The 27177-nt window shown below is 38.1% G+C and overlaps 1 protein-coding gene and 1 long non-coding RNA gene across 8 annotated transcripts in view; one reads left to right on the top strand and one right to left on the bottom strand.

Moving 5' to 3' along the window:
• Positions 1 to 27177, bottom strand: part of Pde4d (phosphodiesterase 4D, cAMP-specific) — a 1338202-nt gene that overhangs the window by 674476 nt on the left and 636549 nt on the right. The window contains exon 1 of one of the 3 annotated variants that reach the window (XM_005392664.2): positions 403 to 3600. The exons of the other annotated variants lie outside the window; for them this stretch is intronic. Within the exon in view, the coding sequence (XP_005392721.1) occupies positions 403 to 665 (263 nt within the window). The 5' untranslated portion in view covers positions 666 to 3600. Of the gene's footprint in view, positions 1 to 402; positions 3601 to 27177 lie in introns of those variants that run through there. 3 annotated transcript variants of the gene reach the window in all.
• LOC106149463 lies at positions 17518 to 26601 on the top strand. Of its 5 annotated transcripts, none has more exons than XR_001235665.1 (4): positions 17518 to 17743; positions 21109 to 21329; positions 21568 to 21658; positions 26319 to 26601. It is a non-coding gene; the product is annotated as an uncharacterized LOC106149463 (long non-coding RNA). The 5 variants fall into 5 exon arrangements; XR_001235664.1 differs by having other exon boundaries at positions 21565 to 21658; XR_001235668.1 differs by lacking the exon at positions 17518 to 17743 and adding an exon at positions 18123 to 18214 and having other exon boundaries at positions 21565 to 21658.

The raw sequence follows: 27177 nt of genomic DNA, 5'->3' as shown, positions 1-27177 counted from the left end.
AGTAGGACTTTTCTTCTCTCCTTTTTGGTCCTTTCCTTCCTAAACTGTTAGAGAAGCCCGGGGAGGGGAGACACTGGCTTAGGAAATCAAAGAAATTCCATTACATAGGTATGGGAGTAAAAGTGCATTCTCGTTTGACATCTGGAATCCAGCTTTCTTGTAGGAACTTGTAATAGCAAAGGAACTTGAAAAGCACTCACCTCAACCACTTCTATTACCTATTCAAGGATTCCTGCCCCGACTTGGACATTTGTGGGATTTATTAAGGCAGATTACTTTTGATAAATCACAGGTGAGGAATGATGAGGATCCTCCCTCCCCACCCCCCAAATGAAGGGCGGCTGGAGCAAGAAGCCTGGAGGGGGCAACAGCTGCCATCTCCGGGTGACCGTGGGAGCTTACCACGTATGTGCCACCGTAAAACGCCTCTGCTTGGGGATGTTGCTGCTGAGAAGCATCCTGCGCAGGAGCCTGGGGGAATTTCTAGGCGAAATCACCGGAGAGAGCTTGGGAGAAACGGATTTCCTTGTGGTCTTGGACTTCTCGTGCTGCAACAGGTTTTCCCGCAAGGATTTCACAAGATCCTCGTTCAGCCAGGGGTTTGGACCATGCGGATTATCCACCTCAGGTACTGTTAAGGTGTCCGGGCTTGCCTGCTGAGCCATTTTCCTGGTCAACTTTGTACAGTTGGCAGGAATCCAGGGCAACGTGGTTGCCTGGCCTCTTTCCAGCGATTCCTTCGCAAGGAGTCCGGGAAAAGCCCAGGGAAGCAGGTCGGATCCAGCTGCTCTTAGTTCATTCGGTCGCCTGCCTCAGTGTCCCCTGGAGACAGGGCTGGGTGCGGACCCGGCGAGCGGAAGCCTGCCCGACGTCACCCTCCCTCCCAGCCCCTGCGGAGATCACCGACTGCTCGCAGCAGGGAACATGGAGGGGAAGCCAGGCGCGGCTGCTGCGCTGCTGTCAGTGCTACAAAGCAGCCTGCTAAACTATCGGAACTAATGCGCCGCAGCTGCCCAGTGACTTCTGCTTATGTACATAAAAGTCCTAGGGGGAGGGCTGAGCCCTCAGACGCCGGCTGCTGGGTTGTTTGGCCAGGTTTTCCATTTGCTTACTCCGGAATCCAGAGGAAAGAAAAACTTTGAACTTGACCTTCCTCCACCACAAGGGCTATTTATCTCCCTACAGTCTACGTTCATAAAAGAAAATTGCTAGTCTTTTTTTTATATAAGGAAAGAATAAATAAGCACTAGCTAGACACAGAGAAATGGTTCCCTGCTTACTAAACGCAGTTGTAATGCACCTTACAAGACAAATCCCAACAGAATAAGATGGACTCTCCCCTCCTCCTTTTAGAAATCCGAAAGAGGCTTCAAAATACTTCACATGAAATATGTTAGGGTTGCTTTTGTGTTCTACCAGCTTGGTAATTACAAAGCTTTCAAAGCACCAAGCAATGTAAATTAGACCCATGATGAGTGGTGTTTGCAATCTCTTCGTACTTAAATTCATTCCCCTCCAAATGGACAGGTTGTTTTCATGTATAGTTAAAAATAATTTCAAAGTGTCAATTATGCATGTTATAAATAAGTTGGTATTCAAATATAAAAGGTTTAATAAATCTAGCTTTTTCATAATTCCACTGCTTTTAAAGCATTTAAGATGCAGGGAATAGAGCTGCAACAAACTTATTCAGAAGAAGATTAAAACAAAATAAATTATTTCGTCACTGGAAGAAAGTCAGCATAGTATAACAAACAAGTCAAGCAAGCGAGTAAGCCAGCCAAGTGCCATCAGGCGGACACTGGAAGTGCAGGCAGGACTGCAGCCTTGGACAAGAACTAAGCCCTTCAGTAGGATGTCCGCAGCAGTCTAGTGATGTACCGAACACTTTCAGATTGAAATCAGATCGCACCTCTTGGATCTAAGTCTATTTTACCTGAAGACTGGAAGAGTCCTGAGTCAATAAGTTGGGGGTATGCGCAGGGCAGTTTCTACGTTAGAACAATTTTACAGGTTTCTTCTCCCCTCACTCCTCATTCCTCCATCTTAGATTTCAATGTCTTGCCTTTACAATGTGACATTTAATGAGGGGTCCCCTGAGGTTCTCCTGGAAGCCCCGGATCAGTCAGTCTCTTGGTCCATCTCCTGCAAGTACACCTACAACAGTTCATTGGGACATGTGTGCCAGGATTTAATCATAATTCACTATGCACATATTTAAAATAGAAAGGTGTTAAGGAGATTATTCTTATTCCTAGAGAATGTACATCAAAACAAAAGGGTTTTCATTAATTTGCGACACAGTGTCAAGGTTCGTTATTGAATTTAAAAGGGGATCTATATCTTACACATAGTATATGCATTTCTACGTATATATATATATGTGTATGAATTTCTAGAAAGTATTGAGGATTAGACGGCTACATTAGAAAGTTGTACAAACAGGTGTATAATGCTTACTCTCAAAGAGCTTATTTTCTCTTAAGAGGTCTAGACAATGTTTAGGAAAACACACCAAAACACCTGGCAAATGATACAATCAGGTGTAGGAAAATATATTGTCAAATGATATGTGATAAAGGAACCCTGAAGTAGCAGATTGAAAAGGGAGAAGTTTGACAACTGGTGGAAAGAGACGTAAGAAATGCACAAAGTATAAGAACAAAAAAGTAGAAATGCACACCAAGATGAAAAACTAGAAAATAGAAATGCAATAAAGCAGCAAATTTTTGGGGGGGAACCTCAGCTCTCCAAGTTCAAAGAAATAATTCAGATGCAGCAAACTGGTGTGATTAAAAAATCAAATTTTTGAAAATTTCTCACTTTCAAAGAAAAAGAAAAATTCTCAATTTTTAAAGAGTCAGTTCTAATTATCACTTGTGGGCATTTACCTTTGCTAAGCACCATTCTGGGTCATCTATGGCACTTAAATATTAACGTGATATTGCTCTGACCCTCAGGGAGCTGGATATATGGCAAATTGCAAAATATTTGCTATAAGAAAGTGTAGCTCAAGCCCAAGAGCTTGGGAACAGAAGGTGTTTAGATGGCTCACTCTAATAGGCAAAAGTGGCTCACGATTGTTATAATAAAATAAAAGACATACTCCTAAGACTTATACATTGTTATACTGGGAAATTCATTATGTTCAGGGGATCCTCCATTGTAGTTCTTGCCTCCAGTGACTTTGTACAAGGCACTTAAGAAGACTATTTATATACTGATTTTCTCAATGGTATTTCATGTAGGATATTCACAGAGACTGGGCATTATGTTAATGATCACAACTAAGCTAAAATAGAATACATAAAGATGTTCTATTAAAATTTAATTCAGTCTTGTGGCTGGACATGGAATAAACATGAATAAAAGTATTCTGCAAATCTCCCATCGCTTTACTGTGTGTTAAAGGATCCTATTGCAGGAACAGTACTGAGAACACTTTGCACTTTATTGTATTTAATTCATGCATTCATCCCAAGGTTGATATTTTTGTACCATTTTATAGATGGGAACATGGGAAATTAAATAATTTGCCAAAGGTTATAGTTTAACAGTTGCAGACATGGGATTTGAATCTGTGTCCATGAGGTACCAGGACAAAATAAAAGCTGATCAGATATTTAAAGTCAATTGTGTCTTTTTGTATGGAAAAATAATTGACACCTGAGTGTTCTTGGTCCAGCTACCACAAAATTTTGTCCTTGACTACACTCAAAACCATGACAACTTGTGAACGCTGCCAAGTCATGAAGCTCTTATAGAGGTGTGATATTCAGGTAAGGGCAGCGGGAGGTGGAATTCCTGAGGGTTTTTTTTTCTTTCTCATCTATACGCCTGTACTCCTTCAATGTGGAGTTTTAATTAAACTCTGTGGTAGTTTTCCACTTTGTCAAATAACATATTCTAAGATTACTTCATCTTAAATTTCATTATGATTAATTTTCATTTAGAATTTATATCCTTATAAATTCTGATGATAAAATTATATCAGAATATATAAAAGTACATATACATCTAAAAGTATATCTAAAAGTACATCTGAACATTGTGGAACTTTGGTTTTCAGATCACCATCGTCACTGAATTTTTATTAGGTTCCGGGGTATTGGCAGAGATCTTTGTAAAAGAAAATATCTTTTTTTTTTTAAATGAAAGAGATATAGAACATTTCCAACAAAGAAAATAGATGCTAAATATCAAACTACTAATGGATATGATTGATGTTTCAAGTGGTAAAAGGAATGATAATAAATACCTAGATAGAGGGAGAATATGAAAGAAAAGGTGGGGATTAAATTAAGGCTTGAATGGTGGTAAATGTGGAAGAATAAGTAGAACAGGAAGATAGTTTCAGGAGGGAAGAGATGTTGGGTTTTTAGACTCTTTACTGTGGAAAAAACAGTGAAAATATAGTTGGTATGTGGATAAAAATAGAGAGAGATTTAATTAAGATTCTTAAGACATACCTAAGTAAGAGACGCTATCATTTGGAAGAGGATTCTGAAGGCTGTTTATCTCAATGGTTAATATTCAAAAGGAGTTTGAATATAAGTGGAACAGAAGGGGGTTAAAGTAGTAAAAGTTAGAAGTATTTGTTCATTGGATATGTGTAAATTTACAAATCAATAAAGAAGTGAAAATTTCCTTAGCACTATCAATGATACATTCCATCTAATTAAGTATGGCCCACCTAATTAATCATCAAAGGCTCATTAATATTTTTAAAGAGTTTCTAGAATTTATTGAACAAAACAAATGTGTTCTTGAGTTTATTAAAGTGTTTTCCAAGCTCAATTCATTTTAATAAAAGGGTCAAGACTCATTAAAATTCTTCTAAATTAAAACTAAATGTCAGAGAAATATGTACTGAACACTAAGTCAACAATTCACTTGAAAGAAAAATTAACACTTTATAGGGCACAAATCACGTAAAATCATTTTATAGGCCATAGTACGTTTATGTTATTGCTAAGAAAATTGCTATATAACCTAGTAAGAGCCTTTCCTTTCTTCCTGACACATTAACTTTTAAAAAATTAGTAATAGAATACCCATTACTTCTAATTACTTGGCTAATATGAAACTCACATAATATATCTCTAAAAATTAGTCCAACTTGAAAACAACAATAGGTCTTGATGGCCACTAAAAAATTTCTATATTATTATACACTCTTATTTCTGAGTCTTCTTTCAGTGGAAAGTATAGTCAAACATTTTTCCTTTAACTTTCAGACAAAAAAAACCCCTTATATCTGTAGATAAGCCCTTAGCCTGAATTACAGAAAAAGTCACTAGTGAGACGTACAAAACACAGAAGCACTGGGAGAAAAACTTTGCATTATTACTTAATCATCACAATCCCTCCAAGAAAGAAGGTTCTATTCTCAACATTTCTAAAGTTAAAAAAAAAAAAAAATCTTGAGATATAAAAGTTAAATAATTTCCTTGAGGTCATATATACAAAAAGATATCTAAATTTTCTCAGACTCATAAACAAAAGATTTCCAAACTCCCCAAAATTGCTTATTGCATTACAAACAGAGGCATTTATTGCACAAAAGACTTTGAATAGACCTTCAGTCTTTGTTCATGATGAAAGGTAGTGAGAGGAAAAATAATCCCATGACTTGACCACATAGGACAAGACTTCTGCTCTGAAAATGAAATGAATCCAATACATAAACTAAGCTTAAAGGAACATCATCCCATATTGGTCAAAACCCAAGCAAGGGCCCTACTTCTTCACCTTTCACTCTCTATCCATCCATGTGACTCCACACTGAGTCCAGAAAAGGACTTTACAGTCTTTCCCAATTTAGCATAATATAACTGGAAAACTTCACTGTGACCAACATATGTTCAGTATTCTCAGCTTTTGGAGCTGTTTTATTATAAGAAAAACAGTATATTTCACTCAATCTGTCTATAATTCAGATCTATGATTCTAGATGAAATTTTTAAATTTGACATACCTAAATAATGATTTCTCAGAAGCAAATCATATTTTCAAACATAGTATTTCTCATACTTAACCGTAAGGAAACTTTTAAAAATTTGTATTCTATAAGGGACACTTTACAAAAGCATTACAGAAGTCAGTTTTTTCCCAGTTCTATATTTAACTAACTAAGTCATCTTGAAGAAGTTCACATAACTTTTGTGGAACTGTGGTTCCTATTCTAAAGCCCTATTAAAAACTAAGATTCTTAACTTGAATAATGTATGATCAAATGGTTTTTAGTATGTCCAGAGTATACATTTCAAATGGGTGAATGGCATTATATGTGAATTATATCTCAATAAAGCTCAAAACACATTTTTACAGAGAAAGGTTCACTGATATATAAAAACAAACAAACAAAAAAACCACACATACCGTGTCTTCTTTATTCATCAGTTGATGGGTATTTGACCTGGTTCCATGATTTAGATATTACAAACTGTAATGTTATAAACGTGGGTGTGCATATATCGCTGTGGAATGATGCTTTTTATTCTTTCAGGCAGATACCAAGAAGGGGAATAGTTGAGTCAAATGGAACCTCTAGTCCTAATTTTTTGAGGAATCTCCACACTGATTTTCACCAGTGGTTGCATCAGTCTGCACTCCCACCAACAGTGGAGAAGGGCACTTTTCTCCTCTCACCGCTTAATGAACCTTGAGACCATATGCTTAAGTGAAATAAATCAGACACACGTGTAAATACTGTAGTGCTTCTCTGGTGTGAGAAACTAAAAGTGTGAATAAGGAACAAAAATTATAATAGATATTATGAAATAGGAAGAAAATGTTACATGGGAAATGGCACCAGGGAAGGGAGGAAGGAAAGGAAGGAAGGGCAAAGAAAAAAATTAGAAAAGAAGGATAAAATGGACACAGAGCTTTTGTAAATAAGGTGGGCAAGAGGGGTTGAAGAGAGGGGAGGGGAACAGGAAAAAAAAGAATCAAGACAAATCATGTACAGGTACAAATTCCCTATGATGAATGTGATTATTATATATATATATATATATATATATAAACTGTATCAATAAATTTAAATAATTATAAAAAAGAAAAAGCCTGAAGTAAACATTAAATCCAAGTCTTCAGTAGTAAGTTTCAATTAAAAGTGACTGCAGAAATACCACTGTCAAGTGCATCCTGAAAAAACATGGCCTCTTCCACTTGCATGCAGGGGGAGTCTGTACCACAGACCATGCTTTAAGAAAAGCAAAGTATATATGAAATGTTTAGGAAATTGAAGACGAAACAAGGGAGAGTGGCTTACTCAATAGGTGCCTTACTGATGTTTTTATGGTCAGGGAGCTTAATTCCTTCCCTAACTAGGGAAAAAAATTTGTGCTGACATCTGAGTCACAGCTTGGGAGACAGAGTAGTAGAGCAATGCCTGATTTAATTTAATATTTGGAATCAAAGCACTGTTTTACTTCTAAAACAGTGCAACCGCAGAGAGGTATAGCCACTATTACATAAGCAGATTTTCCAAACTTCAGAGCTAATTAACCATGCAGGCAGTGGGAGGAACCTCTGCACTGACATTTCCCAAAGTGTGTTCCGCCAAGGACTAGTTTTGCCCAATTCGAGTGCATGTTAGGGAGGAAAGAAGAAGAAAGCACTTTATGATGTTTTAAAATTGTGCTGGGGCTAGGGATTTAGCTCAGCGGCACAGCGCCTGCCTGGCAAGCACAAGGTCATGAGTTCGATTCCTGGTACTGGAAAAAACAAAACAAAACAAAACACAAAAACATAAAATTACTTGTGCTGAACACAATTAAATGGATTACTTCCATCTTGTTTAACATGTTAATGTAATCTGTGAATGCAAAGTTGGTTGGCTGTGGATTCAAGGGTATCCTCCACCATTTCCAAGTGTGGATATTTCCAGGAACACTTGACTTACTACAAACACCTTGAACATCGCTCAGAGAAAATGTGAGGTTTCTTGGGTTTTTTTTTTTTTTGTGTGTGTGTGTGTGTGTTTGTGTGTGTGTGTGTTTCTTTGCAGTCAAACAGAATGCTGCTTGCAGAATGGCTGGTAGCTCCATGTACCACCTGGGTAATAGCTTCTGTTAGACTTGGTTATTGTTATGCTCCTGCTCCAGGCTCAGTGCACCCTTTTCTGCAATTGATGCAAAAAATGCATAAAAATCTCTAAATAACATGAGAAGAACTATGAGAGAGACAGGGTGTGAGACAAATGACAATGAGGTAGGTAGATAATACACTGGTTGGAAGGCTGAAGTGTTGGACTAGATGACAGTGTGCGAGAAGACACTTAAAAGCAACTTCAGGCCAAACTTTGCAATCTTTAATGTACCTAAAAGTCAGGTAGAGGCCACACTAAAATGCAGATTCTGACTGTGTCCAGTGGAGGCCTTGAGATTCTGAATTTTCAAAGCTCTTTGGTGACCCTGGTCCATCAGCTGCCCATGGACCAGCTCTAGCATCTAGTATCTGTGTGCTAGAGCAGGTAGGGAATTGATGGCTCATGCAATCTACTAAACGAAGACAGATAACTTCAATCTAGGTGATGCTATTTCTTTATATTCAGTCATTTAGTGTTAATGTAGCTGCCAATATTTTAATGACGAATGCAAAATGAGCACAAATACTCCAAAATATTTGATTCTAGAAGAAAACTCTTCTCTATTAAATTCACACTTTTAAAATGAGGCAAGAATTATTGAGGTTGAAATAAACTCTTTTGCAAGTATGGTAGAATTATCTGCCTATTTCTATGTTATTATTTGAAAACATAAGGCAAATTACTACTTGTAAACTGTTCCTGGATGAAATTTTTAAATTATTCTACAAGAATTTAATGGGACAGATACTATGTGCTATGTTCCCTCTGCACATGGGTGATGCTGATTCTTGTGTTTCTGTGGAAATTACTCATCCTCATAGTCAGGTAAGACTCTAGTCTCCTCTACCGTGCAAAATGATGCACTGACAGACATTTACCAACAAAGTTTACTACTAATTGAATTACTACTATTTAGTCAAGAAAGAGTGCATCCACAAGAGCCCTATATGCCTTGTTTCATAGTCTATGGACAACTCTAAAAGCAGGTATGTGCTCACTCTTTCTTTCTTTCTTTCTTTCTTTCTTTCTTTCTTTCTTTCTTTCTCTCTCTCTCTCTTTCTTTCTTTTTTGGCACTGGGAATTGAACTCAGGACCTTATGCTTGCCAGACAGGCACTTGTGCCACTGACATTTATCCCCAACCTATGCTTTTATTTCTAATTCTTTCAAATAAATTATTCTGGCCTGAGCATGATCAAAATATTGTTAAATTATATATACTGTTTTTTTTTTTTTTCTTTAAAATTACTCTGATTGTAGTGGTGGCAATGGTGGTAGTAGAGCTGGAGAACTGAAGCCTGTGCCTTGTCCATGCTAGGCCAATGTTCTACCCTTGAGCTATACCTTCAGCCTTTACTGTAATTAATAATTTAAACCATACAAAATAAATGAGTGGCCACTATACTATTTTAAAAATGCCTATATTCCAGGGAGCATAATAACCACCATTTATAGTCTGTAATTATATAAAGATTGCATGAAGCCAACTAGTAATTATTTAATCAGTTACAAAGGAAAAACAACGTGTGACCAAAAGATGTTCTTGATGTAGTCACAAGGAAACACCTCAGTCTAACCAACATTGGCTTCTGATCCTTGTATTTAAATGCCTGGAGTAGACACTTATGAAAAATAGGGCAGGGAGTACATGGTTTTGTACAGTTGGTATTAGTATTGTGTTTGTGTTTTTCTAGATAGCTAGAGGCTAACAGGACAGTGTGTCTAAATTAGTGTACACTGATATACCTACTGAAAGTCTAAAATATTTTAAAAATCCTATAGGTAGGCATGATTTAATTTTACAAATGTACTCATTCATTTTAAATTATCTAGATGAATTTTACTGAAAAATTTCAAAAGGCACGTAGAAATCTAAAGTTTCTATAGTCCACCAATCTCAAACTTTGCCTTGTCCACAGGTAACCTGCTCACCTTAACCTGCTTACCAGTGTTGTTTATCTACCTGATATCTGCTTTCTGTCAAAGAGGCTACTAGCCAAATATGCCTATTAGTACTTATCTGAAGCTCAAACAACTGAAGAACTGAATTTCAATTGTTACTTAACTTCATTGTTTTAAATTTAAAGAGCTTCAGTTGGCTAGTGGCCAACATACTGGGCAGTAAATTTTGGATATTTGTGTGATTTTTCTGAACAATTACATGCCTATAGGAACAAATATTGCCAATTTGTGAGTCTTTTTTAAGCAGAGTGGCATATGTAATGATCACATGGGGACTTGTTTTCTCCTTCAGCGAGATCTCCTTTTCCATTTTTAGCTGATGCATACTCTTCCACAGTATGGTTATTTTCTAGTTCATTTACTGTTTCAATGTGGTAAGTCACTAAGATACCTAGTTTTTCACTACTGTGTACAAAGAACAGCTTTGCAAATCACTAGTTATATATTTCTACCATTTTATTTCTTGAAAGGACAGAAGCAGGATCCTTAAGTGGTAAGATATCTGCAATCTTAAAGTTTTTATAAAATTGCTAAACTCTTCCCGAAAGGGAATGACTCCATTAATATTCTCATCGACAGTGCTGGAGTGCCCACATTTTCTTTCTCAGAAAGCTCTGTGTCAGCATCCATTTTCCTGTACTAGTTTCTCAAAGCTTTTTTGTTTTTTCTTTCCAGGATATCTTTTTTTTTTTTAAGGTGGAAAACGTTTAAAAGAGCACCAGTGGCTACCATGAAAATTCACAGACAGGAGAAGCTACCTTTTCCTCTGTTCCCAAGTCAATGTTCAGTTTCAACTCTTCACTAATTCTAGTTGACCAAGCATTTCCCTGGAGTGTCTCTAATATAACAATAGCTACACATCACAGAAGGCTTTTGAGAAGGAGAAGACGTCAACATTATTTTTCAGTAACGTTCTAGTACTGCTCAGTACACTAGGTTTTCTAAATTGGTTCTCCCACCATAAAGATACATTGTACTGAGCCTACTCACTCATTTACACATCTCCTTGCCTACTCACTCATTTACACATCGGCACAGGAGATGTAATGCCTGGCAAGGGATGTATAACTTTCTCCTGGAGCAAAATCAGTGTTCTATAGGTAAAGTACTGAATTCATAGACTCCCTGGATTCTGGTCTGACAATATTATCATGGAAACATCCTCAAATAAACAGATTTGTACGGGTCAATGAATATTTGACCAGGACTCTAGTTTTAACTGTGCCATACTTCTTGAGCCTCAGGCAAACCCGTTGAGCTCTTGGTCTTAGTTTGCTTCTCTAAAATAATGGTGATTGAATCGATCACCACAGAGCCAACCAAACCAAAGTTACCCCTGACAAAGGAAAGCGTTTTGTACATCATTGGTTGATATCTTGGTTTATGTTAAATATTTTGTTCATGACAAAAATGAGATAGCAAAAAGGTATGCTGTGATTTTCCTCATTTGTCAATGACTAGGGACCTTTCTACCCTGTGTGTTTTAAAATTCAAGAAGACCATGGCTTCAATGCTTGTGCTATCTACAATTCAGTAGTTACAAATATGATAAATTTTATTATGCTTTACTAGCATTTTTCCATCACCATCTCAAGTCTATACAATCAACCAAAAAAAACAGTCCATGATGTATAGCATCTGCTGATTTATGTGATATAATCCCCATTCAAGTTTATTTCAATATAAGATGTATAGTAGTGCACTATTTTAGAGAGTATCCATCATATAGATGTAATAAGCAAATAACCTCAAGAATATAGATAATAAAATATCCTAAAGAAGTGATAAGTACATTTTGTGTTACTTTTATTTTTAATTCACTGAATTGAAGATTTATATACTTTAATTTTAAATAAAGGTAAAGAGCTTAGGTTACCAAGTTCCTGAACATTTAAAAATAGGTTCTTGTTAGGTCAGTACTGCATGGCTCTAAAAAAGCCACTGTTTATTGCCTGCTTCAACAACTTTTAGCTTGAAGTGCCTGTTACTTTGTATTTTTTTAAAAACTCTGTTTTTTATTATTGTTTTTAGAAGTTCTCTGTAGTTTCTAGCTATGAGGCTTCTATAGATATATCTATTCTTAATATCTTTCTTAAGCTTTGGTCCCAATTTGTAAGAAGGTATTTGACAATAAGAGTGTATTTTTTTACAGAGTAGCAGGTAGTAAGTATTCAATAAATACTTGAATACTGACATGTAGATATTACACTGACATGTAGATATTATACTGACATGTAGATATAATAGTGATTCTCTGAATTATTGAACCACATGCTGTTTTTATAAGGAGACATTTTGGAGGACTGCCCTCTTTTTAACTTTGTGTTTTACTACCTCGCAAGCTGATATAGAGCCTAATTGAGTGTTTACTATTTTTTTAGAGTTGCAAGGTCTGGAAATGAAGAATCATATAACCTGGAAGTTGTAAAGCAATTTAAAGGCCTATTAGTTTTCTCTGCCTTAGTACTCTATGTTACATCCACGTAACCCCCAGCAGCATTCTTTTCCCCAAAGTGACACAGTTTTACCATTCATTTAAGAAATAGTGAATTATAAATGGTGCTGGGAAAACTGGTTTTCCACATGCCAAAGACTAAAACTAGACCCATGCCTATCACCATGCACTAAACTAAAATTGAAATGGATCAAACATATAAATATTAAAACAGAAACACTAAATCTACTGAAAAAGAAAGTAGGTAGAAATCTTGAAGACATAGGGGTAGGCAGAGAGTTAAAGAACAAAAACCAAACTGCATGGGAAATACTTCGAAGAATCAACAACTGGAATCTCATCTTATTAAAAAGTTTTTGTGCATTGAAAGAAATCACCAACAGAGTGAAAATTGGGAAAAATTTTAGCCAACTGTCCCTCAGACAAAGGACTTCTATCTAGAATATATAAAGAATTAATGAAAAAATCAGGCCTCTAAAATTCAAACACCCAACCCAAAAATGGGCACTTGAGATGAATATACACTTCTCAGATGAAGAAATATAAATGGCAGATAAGTATAAGAAAAAATGTTCAACATCATTAGTTATTTGATAAATGCAAATTAAAACAACACTGAGATTCTATCTCACCCCAGAAAGAATGGCTATTATCAAAAAATCATCCAATAACAAATGCTGGCAGGGCTGTGGGGAAAAACGAACACTTCTCCATTGTTGCTGGGAATGTAGACTGGTGCAACCACTGTAGAAATCAGTGCGGAGATTCCTCAAAGAAAACTAGGATTAGAGGTCCCATTCACCCAGCTTCTGGGCATTTTCCCAGAAGAATTGAAAACATCATACCACAGTGACATATGTGTACCCATGTTTATAGCAGCACAATTTGTCATAGCTGCATCTTGGAAAAAACCCAAATGCCCCTCAACCGAGGAATGGATAAAAAAGATGTGGTATTTTTATACAATGGAGTAATACTTAGGTATAAAGAACGATAAACTCAAGACTTTTATAGATAAATGGATGCATAAGTGAAATAAATCAGACTCACATGTGTAAACATTATATTGTCTCCCTAGTGTAAGGAACTGAAAGAGTAAATAAGGCCCCAAAGTCACAATAAATATTGTGAAAGGAAAAGAAACTGCTCAAAAGGAAAGAACAACTGGGGTGGGGGAAAGAAGAAAAGAAATAAAGGAAAAAATATGTGCACACAAGATAGCTATGATAGTTGTACTACTAATCTCTGTTAGTTCATTGAAAGGAACAGTTAGTGCTTATATTGCTTGATCAATTTTGCATGCCTGTATCTTATAATCTGAGCAACTACTTTGAGGATAACCATATGCAATATGACAACCATTGTTAATTTCCTATCATCTTGTTTTGAACATCAGTATCATTTTTATTGTTTTATTTTATTCTCTTTAAAAAAATAAATGGCGAATTGTAAACAACTGTGCTGTAACAATTTTTGAGAATTTTGTAGCAATGTGTATGGAAATTTATAGGACTTAGATCAGTGGGAAAGACAATGAAGTAAACCTAATTTATAGAACATGATGCGGTGACCTAATGTCTCCTTTATGTCCTTTGGGATGATCATGGGATGACCACGGCCCCCTTTGCCTGTGCCTTGGAACTTCCCCAATTCCTTGTCTTCCTTCCATTTCTTTTCTTTGTGGCCTCTTCAAATGCTGGGACACCTATATATTAGTAAAAATGTGCTGATGCATCACCACACCCAAAGAAATAAAATCTATACCAGCCAGAAGTTTCTAGAAACAATGTCTACGCACACCATAGAAATTACAGTGAGAAACACCAAGCAAAAGGGCTGGTTTTAGCATTCTCCAGTTTACAGTTGTATTCTCAAAATTGGTTGCATGTTAAAAATATCCAAAAAAGTTGTATAAATGGCAGTATTCAGACCATGCTCCAAACAAAATCAAGAAGGCTTTCTGAGGGTGGGACCTAGGATCAGCCTTTTTGCAAACTACCTCATGATTCCCATGTGCAGCCCAATTTGACAGTAACACAACATCAAGAAAGAGGAGCACCCACACCTTTAACTTCAGGTCATTCATTCTGTACTGTTCCCAGTAGAAATGGCCATCTGATTTTCATCACTGTCCACTCATGGAAGATACCTAAATAGTCCTTTTCTTCTCTAAGGTATGTTCTCTTGGCTCTTCTACATGTTTTATCTACATGTTTTCTCTCTGTAAAGACTGTCCTGCTTAAGGTCCTATACCAATTTTCAGTTCATTTGTAGTGTTCTAGTCTAAAACATTCATGTTCTATGAAACAGAACATTGCTGATTTCTGACTAAATTAGAACAGGATATGATTTAGACATGTCTATTTACAAAGCGCAGTTTGATAATTGTCTATGTTTAGTGAACCCTGGAACCACTTAACAGCTGTTTTTGACATTTCATGTTATAAGTCAAAAGGTACTAGGCTACCTCTCAGCTCAGAAAAGTTTTCAGACTCATCTATATGATAAAGAAGTATCTGCCCATCAGGGAAGGGAATGAGGATTTCCCTCCCATCCCTCACAGCACAACTTTCCAAGACAACAAAGAAGTACAGCACAGTGTATGATTCCCAAAAGCCACCTGCAGCTTAAAAAATAAGTGAATAAAAAAGGGTTTTGCTGTTTAACATTTGTGGTTATAAACCCAAGTTCTTAGGTATTCATGGTTTAAGAAACAAAGATCAAAACTACTGCGGGTGATAGTCTAAGTATACAGGAATCTCAAGTTCGTCTCAGTTCTTTCTCACTAAAATAACAGCATAAAAAAGTAAAATCTTACAGGCCCTTTCATAAGAGAGACGTAATGAAGGGCACAGCATGGAACAGGTTGAAACATGCATTTAAAAAATCCACAAGAGAATAAATCAGGTGTTACTCTTGACATCTGTTAAGCTAATTAGCTTGAACATTAGTATTTCAAAACACGTTTTGGTTATTATTAAGATGGGAGTTAGGTAGCATTTCAGGGAGCTTATACATTTCAAATGAGCAAATATTGTACAATCTCAGTCAATACATCTTGAAACAATATACAAACTTATTTTTTCTATCACCTACTTAATGTATTTAACCCTATTGTAAAATGAACACAATAACTTGGAGGTTTTTATTCACTAGAAAGTTATCCTGGTCTCAGAAATTACACAATGCATGCATTTTTAAATACAGGGGTAAATATATTAATTTACAATTGAAGCCATGTTTTCTCCTTTTGTAAGCATATTAGGAAGGGTATAAGAGCATAAGCATGGCACAGGAAACAGAACGGCTATTATCTGAACATTTAAGTAAATATATCTCTTACTCGTGACTCCAAGCAAATTTCTCACAGTAAAATTCCTATTGGAAGAACATTCCTTAAAGTTAGCATCACAAGAGCGGGTGTGGTGCTTTAGGCCTGAATCCCAGCTATTTGAGGGGTTGAGGCCGGAATACCGGGAATATAAGGGCAATTTAGCGAGAAACTGTCTCAACATTAAAAAAATAAATAAAAGGGGCTGGGCATATAGCACAGTAGCAGAGAGTTTCTGGATTCCAATCCCAGTACAACACACGTTCACATGGAAATTAATTATTTCATTAATTGACTCACTGATTCATTCAACAAATGTTTTTCTTTGATGGCGCACCTACTGTGTTTCAGGAATTCTGGGTGAATGGAATAAAGATTTGTAGATAGGGCTCACCTGTCTCTCCTAAAAGAGTATGGATCACATTGCATATGCCAAGGATCATGCGCTACTGGAACCCTCTGTCACTTTCATGGTGCAATCTCAGGAGAAGCAGAGGAGGAAGAGGATGCCATTGTTCAGGTCTAGTGGACAGAGAGGTGGCTGTTTAAAGGCCACTTCCAGACTGAAGATATTTGCAGTGTCTATTGCGAGAAGGACATGAGCACAATTAGGCTTTGTGTGTTTCTTTTAAAGATTTACATGGACTTCTGTGTGAAATTTTCATTTGGCTCCTTAACATGCATGCACAGCACAGTACAGCAGCATGCACGGCAGGTTGTACTGTGACCTGCTCTGTGGAATAAAGCTTGTGGTTCACTTGTGATGCAATTCCTACACTTGTTGCCAATGACAACAGCTGTTTTCCCCATCGGGTTTCATGTGGTTGGTCAGGTTATGTCATGAGAATCCTATCGAGAAGAATTATCTGTCTGTTGAGTGCCAGCTTTGTGTACTGAGTAGAGTGTGTGTGAGGGGATGACAGCTCTTGCTTTGCATTTGTCAGAACAGAAATGCAGACTTGTTGGTACCCTACGTGGGCTGCCTGCGTCATCTGGCTTCTCCTTTCTCTCACTCCAGCTTATATTTTCTAGCCTCTTGAATTGCATGTGTGTGTCTGGAAAGTTCCACTGATTACATCTTTTCTGCTGTTCCCCACATTTCTGTAGCTTCAAGAAGCCTTGCACTGTGATCTACCTCCTCTCTCAGGCTGTGTCACTGACAACAATTTAAGTGAACAATTTTCAACAGATTCTGAACAGGGATTTGGAAAGATGAGAGGTTATTGAATTGAACTATAATGAATTCAGGCTGTAGTCCAATTGCTTCCAGGTTTTCCCTCATTCTCTGGGTTAACAAGTGTTTCCAAAACCACAGGGCATTAAGAATCCTGAAACAGCTAATTAACAGTGCAGATCTACATCATGCGAAGCATGTGGATTCCAGGCAGCTGTGAAACCTCAGCTTCCCGAGGCTATCAGAATGATGATGGAACTCCCCGAATTGTAGTTTGACATTCTGCTCCAAGCCTGTGGGAGAAAATGACCTTCTCACCAGGCACTTTATGCGAGGGTAGTCCTTTCAGCATTACAAAAAAAAAAGTCTCATTGCCATGACCATGAAAAAGTAAATGAACATTTCCTCATATTCAGACTGTGACTCACGATTGGCCTGTGAGTGGACAAAGGAAGCCTGAGGCATTCTCCTCAAACACCATGCAAACAAGAGAAGCAAGACACGAGCTGGGTGAGATGTTGGGTTTCCCAGCTTTGTGTCAGGTATTTTCCAAAAGGCACAGAAAGCCAAGGTAAAGGAGCTTGTTAGTGTCTTTTTCCAGCTTTCTTCTATCTATCTAGAGATTTCACCATGTAAATAAATAAAAGTGAGAAGGACAAGCTTACCATTTGTTCAAAACCCTTGAAGAGGTGGAGATGAACTGACCTAATCTTGCATAGATTTACATGTAAGTTATCTGCTTTATTAATAAACACATCTGTCACACTGAGAAGGAAAAGTCTTATCTCTTGCCTCCAGCCTATAATCTATCTTCCATATTGCTACCAAAAATGTCTTTCTAAACTATGCCATTCCTTTTCTTGAGGAACCTTGATTTTTTTTTTTCCGTTTCATGACAGATAAAATATACATTTCTTATGTTCCTTATCCCAAAGCTATTCGTAAGACTAACATCTATATGATTTCTTCCTGGGCTGCGAGGCAGAATATCGTGCCTTCTAAAGCATGTAGTTGCCGACATGCTTTACCTTTTTAAGCTTGTTATGCAATCATTTGTCTCTGCTGAACTCTTTGTTCTTTCTTAAGCTGCTGCTTAAATTTCAGGTACTTGGGAATCCTTTCTTCACCTGTGCAACAGAAGGAATCATAGGCTTTACTTCTTCCCTCTATTCTTCCATCACCATTGGCACAAGGAAAGGTCGTGAGTTACATTCCAGTCTCTTGTATTTGTATTGCTTATAAGATACAGAACGAAGACAATAAATGATTTCTTAAGAAACGCATATATGAATGGATAAATTGATTTGAGTGGGCCATAGGTAAACTTCTTTTAATTCTAAAATTCATTTTTGTGTGCTTTGTTTTTAATAGAGGACTTGAAGTAATAATTAGGAAATATACCTAACTTAGCAGGTGAATTAATGCTCAGTGATGTTAGCCAGTACAGGTAGGGTATACTCATACCTTGCAAAGCAGTCTTTCCTTTTAGGCTTCTCATCACAAGGAGCGCCAAAGTGCCACATTGACATATACAAGCTGGGTCTGCCAGCAGCTAAATCTTCTTTGTTGATTAAAATCCCAGAGATTCGTCTTTAAAATGCTTATGTAAAGCTAAAAGCTGTGAATGATGTTAATGTACTGAAGAAGGATTCAGAACTATTCACAAATGCTAAAAGTGAATGGATTTTAAAATACAATAGTAACAAGGTAAAGGACACCATTTGGTTACAATAAACTAGGCTAAAAGATGGACAAGCTCAGAAATAGAAAAATGGGCAAATGGTTTTACATATCTGTAAGATGGATATTGACAAGGTCTGAAAAAGGATGTATTTGAAGACCATGTAATGAGAGTTTCAAGTGAAGAGATATTGCACAGAATTTTTACAATATCAGGAACAATGAGAGAACTTTTAATGTCCTTAGAGCACAGTAGAAGCACAGCCTCAGGTACCTGGGTAAGAAGGTGACCTGCTAAGACTTGGGGAATCCAGCAAGCTGCTGGGTCTGGTGGAACAGCAGTGGTCTCCAAAGTGGTGAATTTGTCCTTTTGAGCCACGTTGGCTACTCCAGAAATGATAAGGTGGGTGGCATGAGGGAAGTGTATCAGCAAATGTGAGCAAAACCTAGGAGAATTAAAAATCTTAATGTGGTCTCCTTTGTTACTCTAGGCTGGGAAAATTTAGAAAAATATTCTTTTAAAAAGACATTATAAAGGGATAGGAAAGGAAGATTTAGAAAGGTCATTTATCATTTTGTTCTGGGTAGTGATATGAGTATTATAAAAAGAAAATAAAGAACCCCCCCATAATACAAAATCTAAAATAAACACAATGTAATTTTAGACTTCTTTAACCTCTACATGAAAATTATTATTCACTGGAGACAATCAGTTCACTGTTCTCTAAGCTTGGGGAAGCTTTGCCTGCTATGGATACCTGCACTCTTAGTGGGAACAGGGATGATGATGAATCTAGAAATATTTCATGAGAGAGACAGAGGACTCCAAAGCTAGGAATCGTCATGTGGAGAAGAATACACTTAGAATTAACATTCCAGTTTTCCTAGTAATGAAGACCGTTTCCTAGAAGGAGATCAGTAGAAATCCTGTACTAAGAATTAAGTGCAAGAAGTGGGCAAACAGCAAATTCTATGCTGGGTAAGTGATTAGGCTACAGTGACATCTACCTCCCGTTTTATGCAAGACACAAGATTCTCTGACTTCTGGTAAAAAAGTGTCACGTGAAATTGTTATGATTTTCTTGGCTTTTGGAAAGTCATATGGTTCATTCAATTAGTCACATTTTAAGCTTTGTACTGACATGACTCAATGTGAGTGAAAAGTTTACCTTAAGTGCGTATAGGTGGTATTTTAATTTAGTACAAAACTGAAATCCTTGATTTATTTCTATAGTTCTGGATATTTTGAAGCCTGCATATCTGGTAGCTACCTCTTTACCTGGTCATTTAGCATTCCACAAAACAGGCTTCAATGATTTTCTAGGAATGCAGTCAGATCCAGGTTCACTTTCATCTGGATCCAAATTTATGTTGCTCTGAGCTCAGAACACACACAGATGAAACTGTAGAAAATAATTTCATGACTTATAAGCTAAGTGATAGCACATTCATTATAATCAATAGAAATCCAGAGGCGGGAAGAGTTCCCTACATCCTTCTTCTACTTGGTTGGAGCCACTGGAGGGGAAGTGGACACCATTCCCATCTACTGTACTCCAGATCTGTGATCCAGGACACAGAGCCTCACCATAGCTCTAAGAGAGTGACTGAGGAGACAAGTATCTTTGTCCTGTAGACAAGGACACAGCGACTTACAGAGGATGATAGTTTAGTCAAATGTAGAGCCAGGGTTAAAGCACACCTCGTGCCAAAACTTGTCCATTTTCAAATAACTAAACATGACAAAATAACAATGTGAACATCGAAAAATATTGTATGCAAGTTTTCCAGGAAGAAGCCACTCTAGCTTGTTTTGGAATAATTAGCCCCAAGTTAAGATTACAACAGAAATATGTAAAACCAAATGCATTATCTCACCCATTTCAAAATATATGGGGCTTCGTGTGAAAAATAAAGCCTTAGAAAAGCACACAGACCTCAAAGAGTGAAATAGAAGCAGATACACAATTTTCCAGTAGAGAGAGATTGCTGTGGAATCATCGTAGAGTATATGGAAATTTTAAAGGGAGTGAAAATGTACTCTGATACCCAAAGTGAATAACAGGATGTGTGACTAAAGCTGTTGACCTATGACCAGCTCCCTCACCTCAGAACACACAGAGCAACGGACGTTACCTTTCTTTTTCTTTCTCTTTCCTTTTCCTGTCTTTGTCCATAGTTTTCATTGTACCCTCTGCCTAAATTCTGCTTCCTCTTTTACGCTGTGTCTTCTTTTCTTTTTTTTTAATAGAGACTGATATGAAATTCCTATTATGAAACTGATGAAGAGAGTAGGGAAATGTTTTACACAGCATGAAAGATGCTGTCCACAACTATGCTTCTTGTTTAACCCAGGGAGGTGCAACCCATTTCTTTATGGAATAATCATTTTATTTTATCTTTGTTGTGCAGCACAACGGTTCCCGTGACCTATCCACCCTACCCCCAGAATGTGCGCATGAGCGCACTGTTAGTATTCTCTGGGAGAAGAGAAATGTCCCTCTTCCCTGTCTGAGGAACGCTTCTGGAATGCAGGCTCAAGTCATGACAGTCGATCAAGCATCACAGAATCATCCACTATGCCATTTTATAGGAACAATGTCAATAGAAGAAAGGCATCCAAGAGAATTCAAGTAGGTCTCTTGTTTAAAAATTTGCGGTTCAATGGAGCTTAATACATTGTAATGCATGTACGGTCTAAATATGTTGTCCTTGGATGGAGAACACATCGGTTATGAAAAGCCACGAGAACAAACACTCTACCTGATCTTAGCCAAAGGCGAAATATCTATGAATACAATGTAGGGAGTTCACAGCAGCACAAAGCAGCCTTAGAGAACCCTCAATGTGAATTCTGCTTCTTCCCAGCAGATGGTATTGAATGCTGCCTTTCACCTCATGATTCTGTGTTTCCGGATGAAGACTTCATGCTGCCACCCCAGAGAAACCAGCTGGATGGAAAGTAAGGCAACCCCCACCCCCAACATAGATGAAATTATCCCTCAAATGATTACTTGCACTATTAATATGGTCTGTTGTATTCATCTATTTACTTCTTTAAAAGTACTTATAGGGTATCTTCTTAATTGCAGGTAGTCATCATAGGCTGGTCCCTAGGAGAGTTATGAAATTAAGTGCTCAAATATAAGCAATAAAAATAAATTCCTGCTGCTCCTAAGGATACAGCTTTAGGAGGAAGGAGATAGCTCTGCACTGACTTGGGTTCAAAGTTTACTTGTACAGTTTGTTCTGGAATGACCTAGGGAAGGCACTTAAACCTCTGACTCTCACTTTCCTTCTTGACAAGTCAAGGTGTTGTGCTTGAATTTAGTCCCCAAGTGTCCCTGTATTGAATTTAATCCTTATTGGGAGATATTTGAGAATACAAACTAAGTCTGACAATGGTGGGGGCTTGGAGTGGGGGCTTTGGGAAGATAAGGAAAAGATAGGCTCATTAGCGCAGAACCACTATGATTTAATCCTGCTGGTTTTGGAAAGAGAAAAACAGGTGGGTAGGAGGGAGGAAAGAAGAAGGAGAAAGAGGAGGAGGAGAAGGAGACGGAAAGGAGAAGGAGGAGAAGGAGATGGAGAAGAATAAGAGGAGGGAGAAAAATAAGGAGGAGGAGGAAGAGGAAGAGGAGGAGGGGGAGGAGGGAAAAAGTCCAGACAGACATATACACAGTTGCTCCTTGTCTATGACCCAGAACTGTGAGCCAAAATAAATCCCTCTGTTCTGAACTTATTCCATCTATTTTGTTATCAGCAACAGAAAATGAAGTAGTATCGAGGAGTGTATACCCTCACATTACATTTTAGACACAAAGGACAAAACCGGTGAGAAAGCACCCTGTTTACAATGACTACCCAGAAATAAAGCTCTGTAGCCAAAGCATTTACACAGACCAGGGAAAGATACAATATATAATCCTAAAATACAATGAATAAAGATGGAAGACATACTTATCAGAGAAAAGAGAGATCTGTGACTTCTGCACAGGGGAGGAAGATGATAGGAAGCTAAGATTACTTAAAGAGGGTCACTAGGTTGATAGGCGTTATTGTCTCTGTACTGATGTGGAGACTGAGGCTCAAAACTGTTACATAACAAGCTTGAAACCTCATTAGAATAATAGGTGACAACACCCACAGTTAAAACCATTTTACAAATGTTTATTAATTACAAATTCCAGACACATGAAACACTAGCAAAAAGTTGTGTGGTTACAAGACTTGTGTGTGTGCACACGTGCATGTGTAATGTTTTTGCAAGAACACGAGAATATTATGGGAAAAGAACTCACAAGGGACACCCACCACCTGTGAGATACTTGAGGTCTATGAACACCAAGTCCAGCTGGCACAGTGACTAGACGATTGTACACAATAGGTGGGTATAGAAGTCGTAAATGTGAGTGGGGACTGAGCGTACAAAGGAGCTTGAACATTTTCTACTGTGAAATAAGGTCTCTGTCTCCTAGAAATCCTTTGAGTAGGGGAATAATCTAATCCAGGGAGTTTTAGGAAATGTGTCTGGTGCCATGTTTAAAAATTGGATGGGGAACAAACAGAACTGAAAAGCTGTGGACCAGTCATGGTAGGGCTTTGGCTTAGGGTAGAGGAGGCAGATTGGAGGGTATAAAAGAACTGAGATATACGGATATGGGTGTGCCTGATTTCCACTGAAGCAATGGACTTGGAGACGGGAGGATTTAGGATTCTTTTTCACCTTAAGGAAAACTTTGCATGGTGGCTAACCACCTGGAACAGTGATGGCGAACCTTTTAGAACTGTCAGTGATTAAACAGCCCACTGTGACATGCGTGCCACAGATTCACCACCACTGACCTAGAGAAAAGGAATTGGTTTTATAATTTATTTTGTATTTGCTTGATAATCAATGTCCTTATGTAAATCAGCATCAGATCTGAGACTTGCTTAACTTGTAACCAAGTGGTAAGACTCTAGGGAAATAGTTAACTTTTACCAGCTCAGAATGTACTGGCAGTTATAAATGCCCAACAGAGAAAAGTCAAATATGTTTCTAATCATATTGACTTAGGTCAGTTGCCAACACAGTCGAGCATGAATATTCAGCCTTTTAAGGAATGAAGATCCATTCATAATGGCTCATTACCTAAAAGAAAGGGAATGATCTTTATAAATGTCATCCAAGTACCTTTAGGGGCCAAGGAAAATTCTAATCAAATGATTTATCACTTGACCTGTTCACTTCACGGAGATCGGGACCGTCTGCCCATTTAACAATTAGCAGTGGATGAAAGGACATTTTTAAAAGAGTTTTATTCCTTAGGAAATGACAGATTAAACTGTGGTGACACAGAACAATTATATTTTTAAATGTTACCAGTTAAGTATAAATGGTGATAATGTGAGTTAACCCCTATCCAAATGGCCTGTCATGAAAATATAGGAATCTAAAGACCTCGCAGGGTGTGCAGGAGAATACCACATGGTGTCTGGCAATGCATGATGTTATATTCTCACTAAAACACACACAGGCCCACACACATGTGCATATATGCACAGACAAAGAGACATACAGACACACAGAGATATACAGACGCACACATGCCCAGCTCTAGCTATCTCTGAAGAAGCGCCACAGAAAGCTTCATCTTTGATTCAGGATTGCTGTTTCTCTATCCTCTCAGTGTAATCCTATCCGAGGAAGAAAGGGCAATATGCACAAGGAGGCACAAATCCATAGGTAACAAAGATCCATAAATGTGTTTCTCCACGGTGTTCATCAAGAAGGAACAGGAGGAGGACCATTTCCCTGGGGTGCAATCTGCAAAGCCAGCTCAGCCCAGGGCCAAGTTCCCTGTACCCTCAGAGCTGCCTGTGAGAAGCTACTTCCTTCCCTCTCCCTACCTGGTTCCCAGAGCGAGGGCTTCTGTCTTCCCCTGGGGACTTGTGTTCCACTGACCTACAGTGTTCACTGTGATCATGCCTGCCTTTCCCCTCCTGCATGCTTCACCACTCTTCTTGCCTTTCTTTGGTTTAAAATATTTGTCTTCCAACCAATATGCTTTCCAGTGAACAATTCTAGTTCCTTGAGGCATTTAAAGCGATTGTTAGTCTGAATAGTTTAAAAACCAATGAATTCATAATTCTCTCAATGGGAAAAATCCAAGAGTGAATTCCTGAGCTGGGTGGGTGGGAATAGGAGGCACACAGCTTTCCCACATGCCCAAGTACAAATGAGGCACATCTGCCACAAATCCCTGTGTCCACTCAAGAGGCTTCTGAGTATCTGTGAGCCTCACTTTCCTCGTCTGTAACACCAGGACTCTTATCCTATGGGCACTGTAAATATTACACTGGGTCACAGAAGACCTTGCCACTTGTGTCTGCAGCAATGTTTGCTGTTGGCAAGAACCAGTGAAGTCTCAGGGGTTGACATTAATGACAACCTTCTTTATCAACAGTGGTACTAAATGAGCATATCCAGTATAGTAAGCAGCTCTTTCAAAATCTAAGAGTTTTTCCCCGGTACCGAAACCTCCCCACCGCAAAAAAAAACAAAACAAAATCTAAGAGTTTTGGTCTCTTTGGATCCTTGCTATACCAGAGGCTCTATCTTTGAAGACAGACCCAGGGAACACTGGTTTGTCTCTGTGGATGGATGCAAAGGAACAGAAAAAGTCAAAGAGGTTTCAAGTCTCTTATGGTCTTTATCTACTGTGTCCCCAGAGCTGCATGTGCTCATAGGTGAGGCTTTTGGGAGGTGCCTGGATCAGGGTATGTGATACACACCAGTGAATCTCACTAGTGACTAATACTACTTAGTCCATCAGTGAGTTTATAACAAAAGGTGGTGTTAGAAGATGCAGACTAGTCCAAGGAGGTGGGCCACTGGAGGTGTGGCTTAGAAGGGTCTATCTCCACCCCTTCCTCCCTTTATTGCCCTTCACTTCCAGTCTGCCATGCCATGAGCAATACTCCTCTGCTGTGCCCCTTTTCTATCCCATTCTGCCTTAGAGCCAGCTGACTATGGACTGAAACTTCAACAAACTATGAGCCAAAATGAACCTTTCCTCCTTTCATATGTGGATATTGGATATTATGTCCAAGTGATGAGGAAAGTAATAAAGACAGAGGACAAAGGAAAGGGGAAAGATGCTATGTCTGTTCTTCTGGGCTTCAAAACTGGTGCTGCCAAAAGAGGGCCTTTGTGGGTAGACATTTCTCTTTGTGGTAAAACTTTAGCGGTGGAAGGATGCAGCCATCTTTCTGAAAACTTTTTCAATTACATCAATGAGGTGATCTGTTAAATGCAAGAAATCTATTCTACTGAGATAAAATTAGCATGTAACTGATACAACATTGGAGTAGAAGTCAGTGGAATCTGCTATGAGAAGGGCAACCTGCTTCAGGCCACGATGCTGGACCAGGTCCACATCAGAGCACCTACTTCCATGGATGACCCTGGCTCAGAATTTAGGGCTGGGGGGTTGTTTCACCCCACTCAAGAAAGTATGTTGAGACTCTATTTCAGAATGTGGCTTTGTGTGGCAACAGGGTGTTTAAAGAGGTAATAAAGCTGAACTAGATCGTTACAGTGGCTCCTAATTCAGTGTTACTGGTGTTCTTATAAAAAGGGGAATTTGGACACAGACGTGCACGGAGCAAAGTTCTGAAGAGACTCAAGGAGAAGCCAGCCACCTGCACCCCAAGAAGAGAGGCCCAGAGTAGCTCCATCTTCATAACTTTCAGGAGGAACCAAGTTGCCCACATGTCTATTTTGGACACCTGGCCTCCCAAATGATGCAACCACACCCTTCTGTTTTCAGATGCCTACCTCACCATACTGTGTTACGGGCAGCCCTGGGAAACAATGCATTTGGCTGCCATAATTTTCATCAAATAAAAGAACAGAAGGAAGGTTTGGCTTTTGGGGAAGAATTTTCATATTACAGGAGTCATTTGCTATCATATGTTTGAAAAATAAATCCATTTCAAGTATTACCAGTGGTGCAAAAGTCCATAGAAATCCAATTATGTAAATTTACAGTCCAGAGAAGGGGAAACTCAAATTACTATTAATAGAAATTTTAGCAGAGTTTATGGCTGGGAAAATAAACAGGGCTATTATAGTAGTGTGACCCAGTATGAAGAGCCCAGTTGCTAAATGAATTTGAGTCTAGGCTGTGCCACTCACCAAGCTTGTGATCCTCAACTTCCTCTAAGAAGACTGCTATGTGGGTGCCTGGAATAAACTTACTGAACTATCAAGCCCGGCATTTCACTCCTGGTGACTAAAAGCTGAGTTTTAGCCATTAAGGTGATGGCTTGTATCCAATACTTGCTTTAATTAGAACAAAAGACAAACATCTGAAAATGAAAAATGCAGGCTTAGTTTTTACAATTTATCTTTTTAGATGACAATTCATGTTTTATTTTTACATAATTTCTTCCCTCTTGTATCCTAGAGCATTTCATTACTTTGAAAGTGGTATA

Source organism: Chinchilla lanigera, unplaced genomic scaffold, assembly GCF_000276665.1.
Source record: "Chinchilla lanigera isolate Chin_1 unplaced genomic scaffold, ChiLan1.0 scaffold00045, whole genome shotgun sequence".
Classification (NCBI taxonomy): Eukaryota; Metazoa; Chordata; class Mammalia; order Rodentia; family Chinchillidae; genus Chinchilla; species Chinchilla lanigera.
This window is presented reverse-complemented; position numbering and strand designations above follow the sequence as displayed.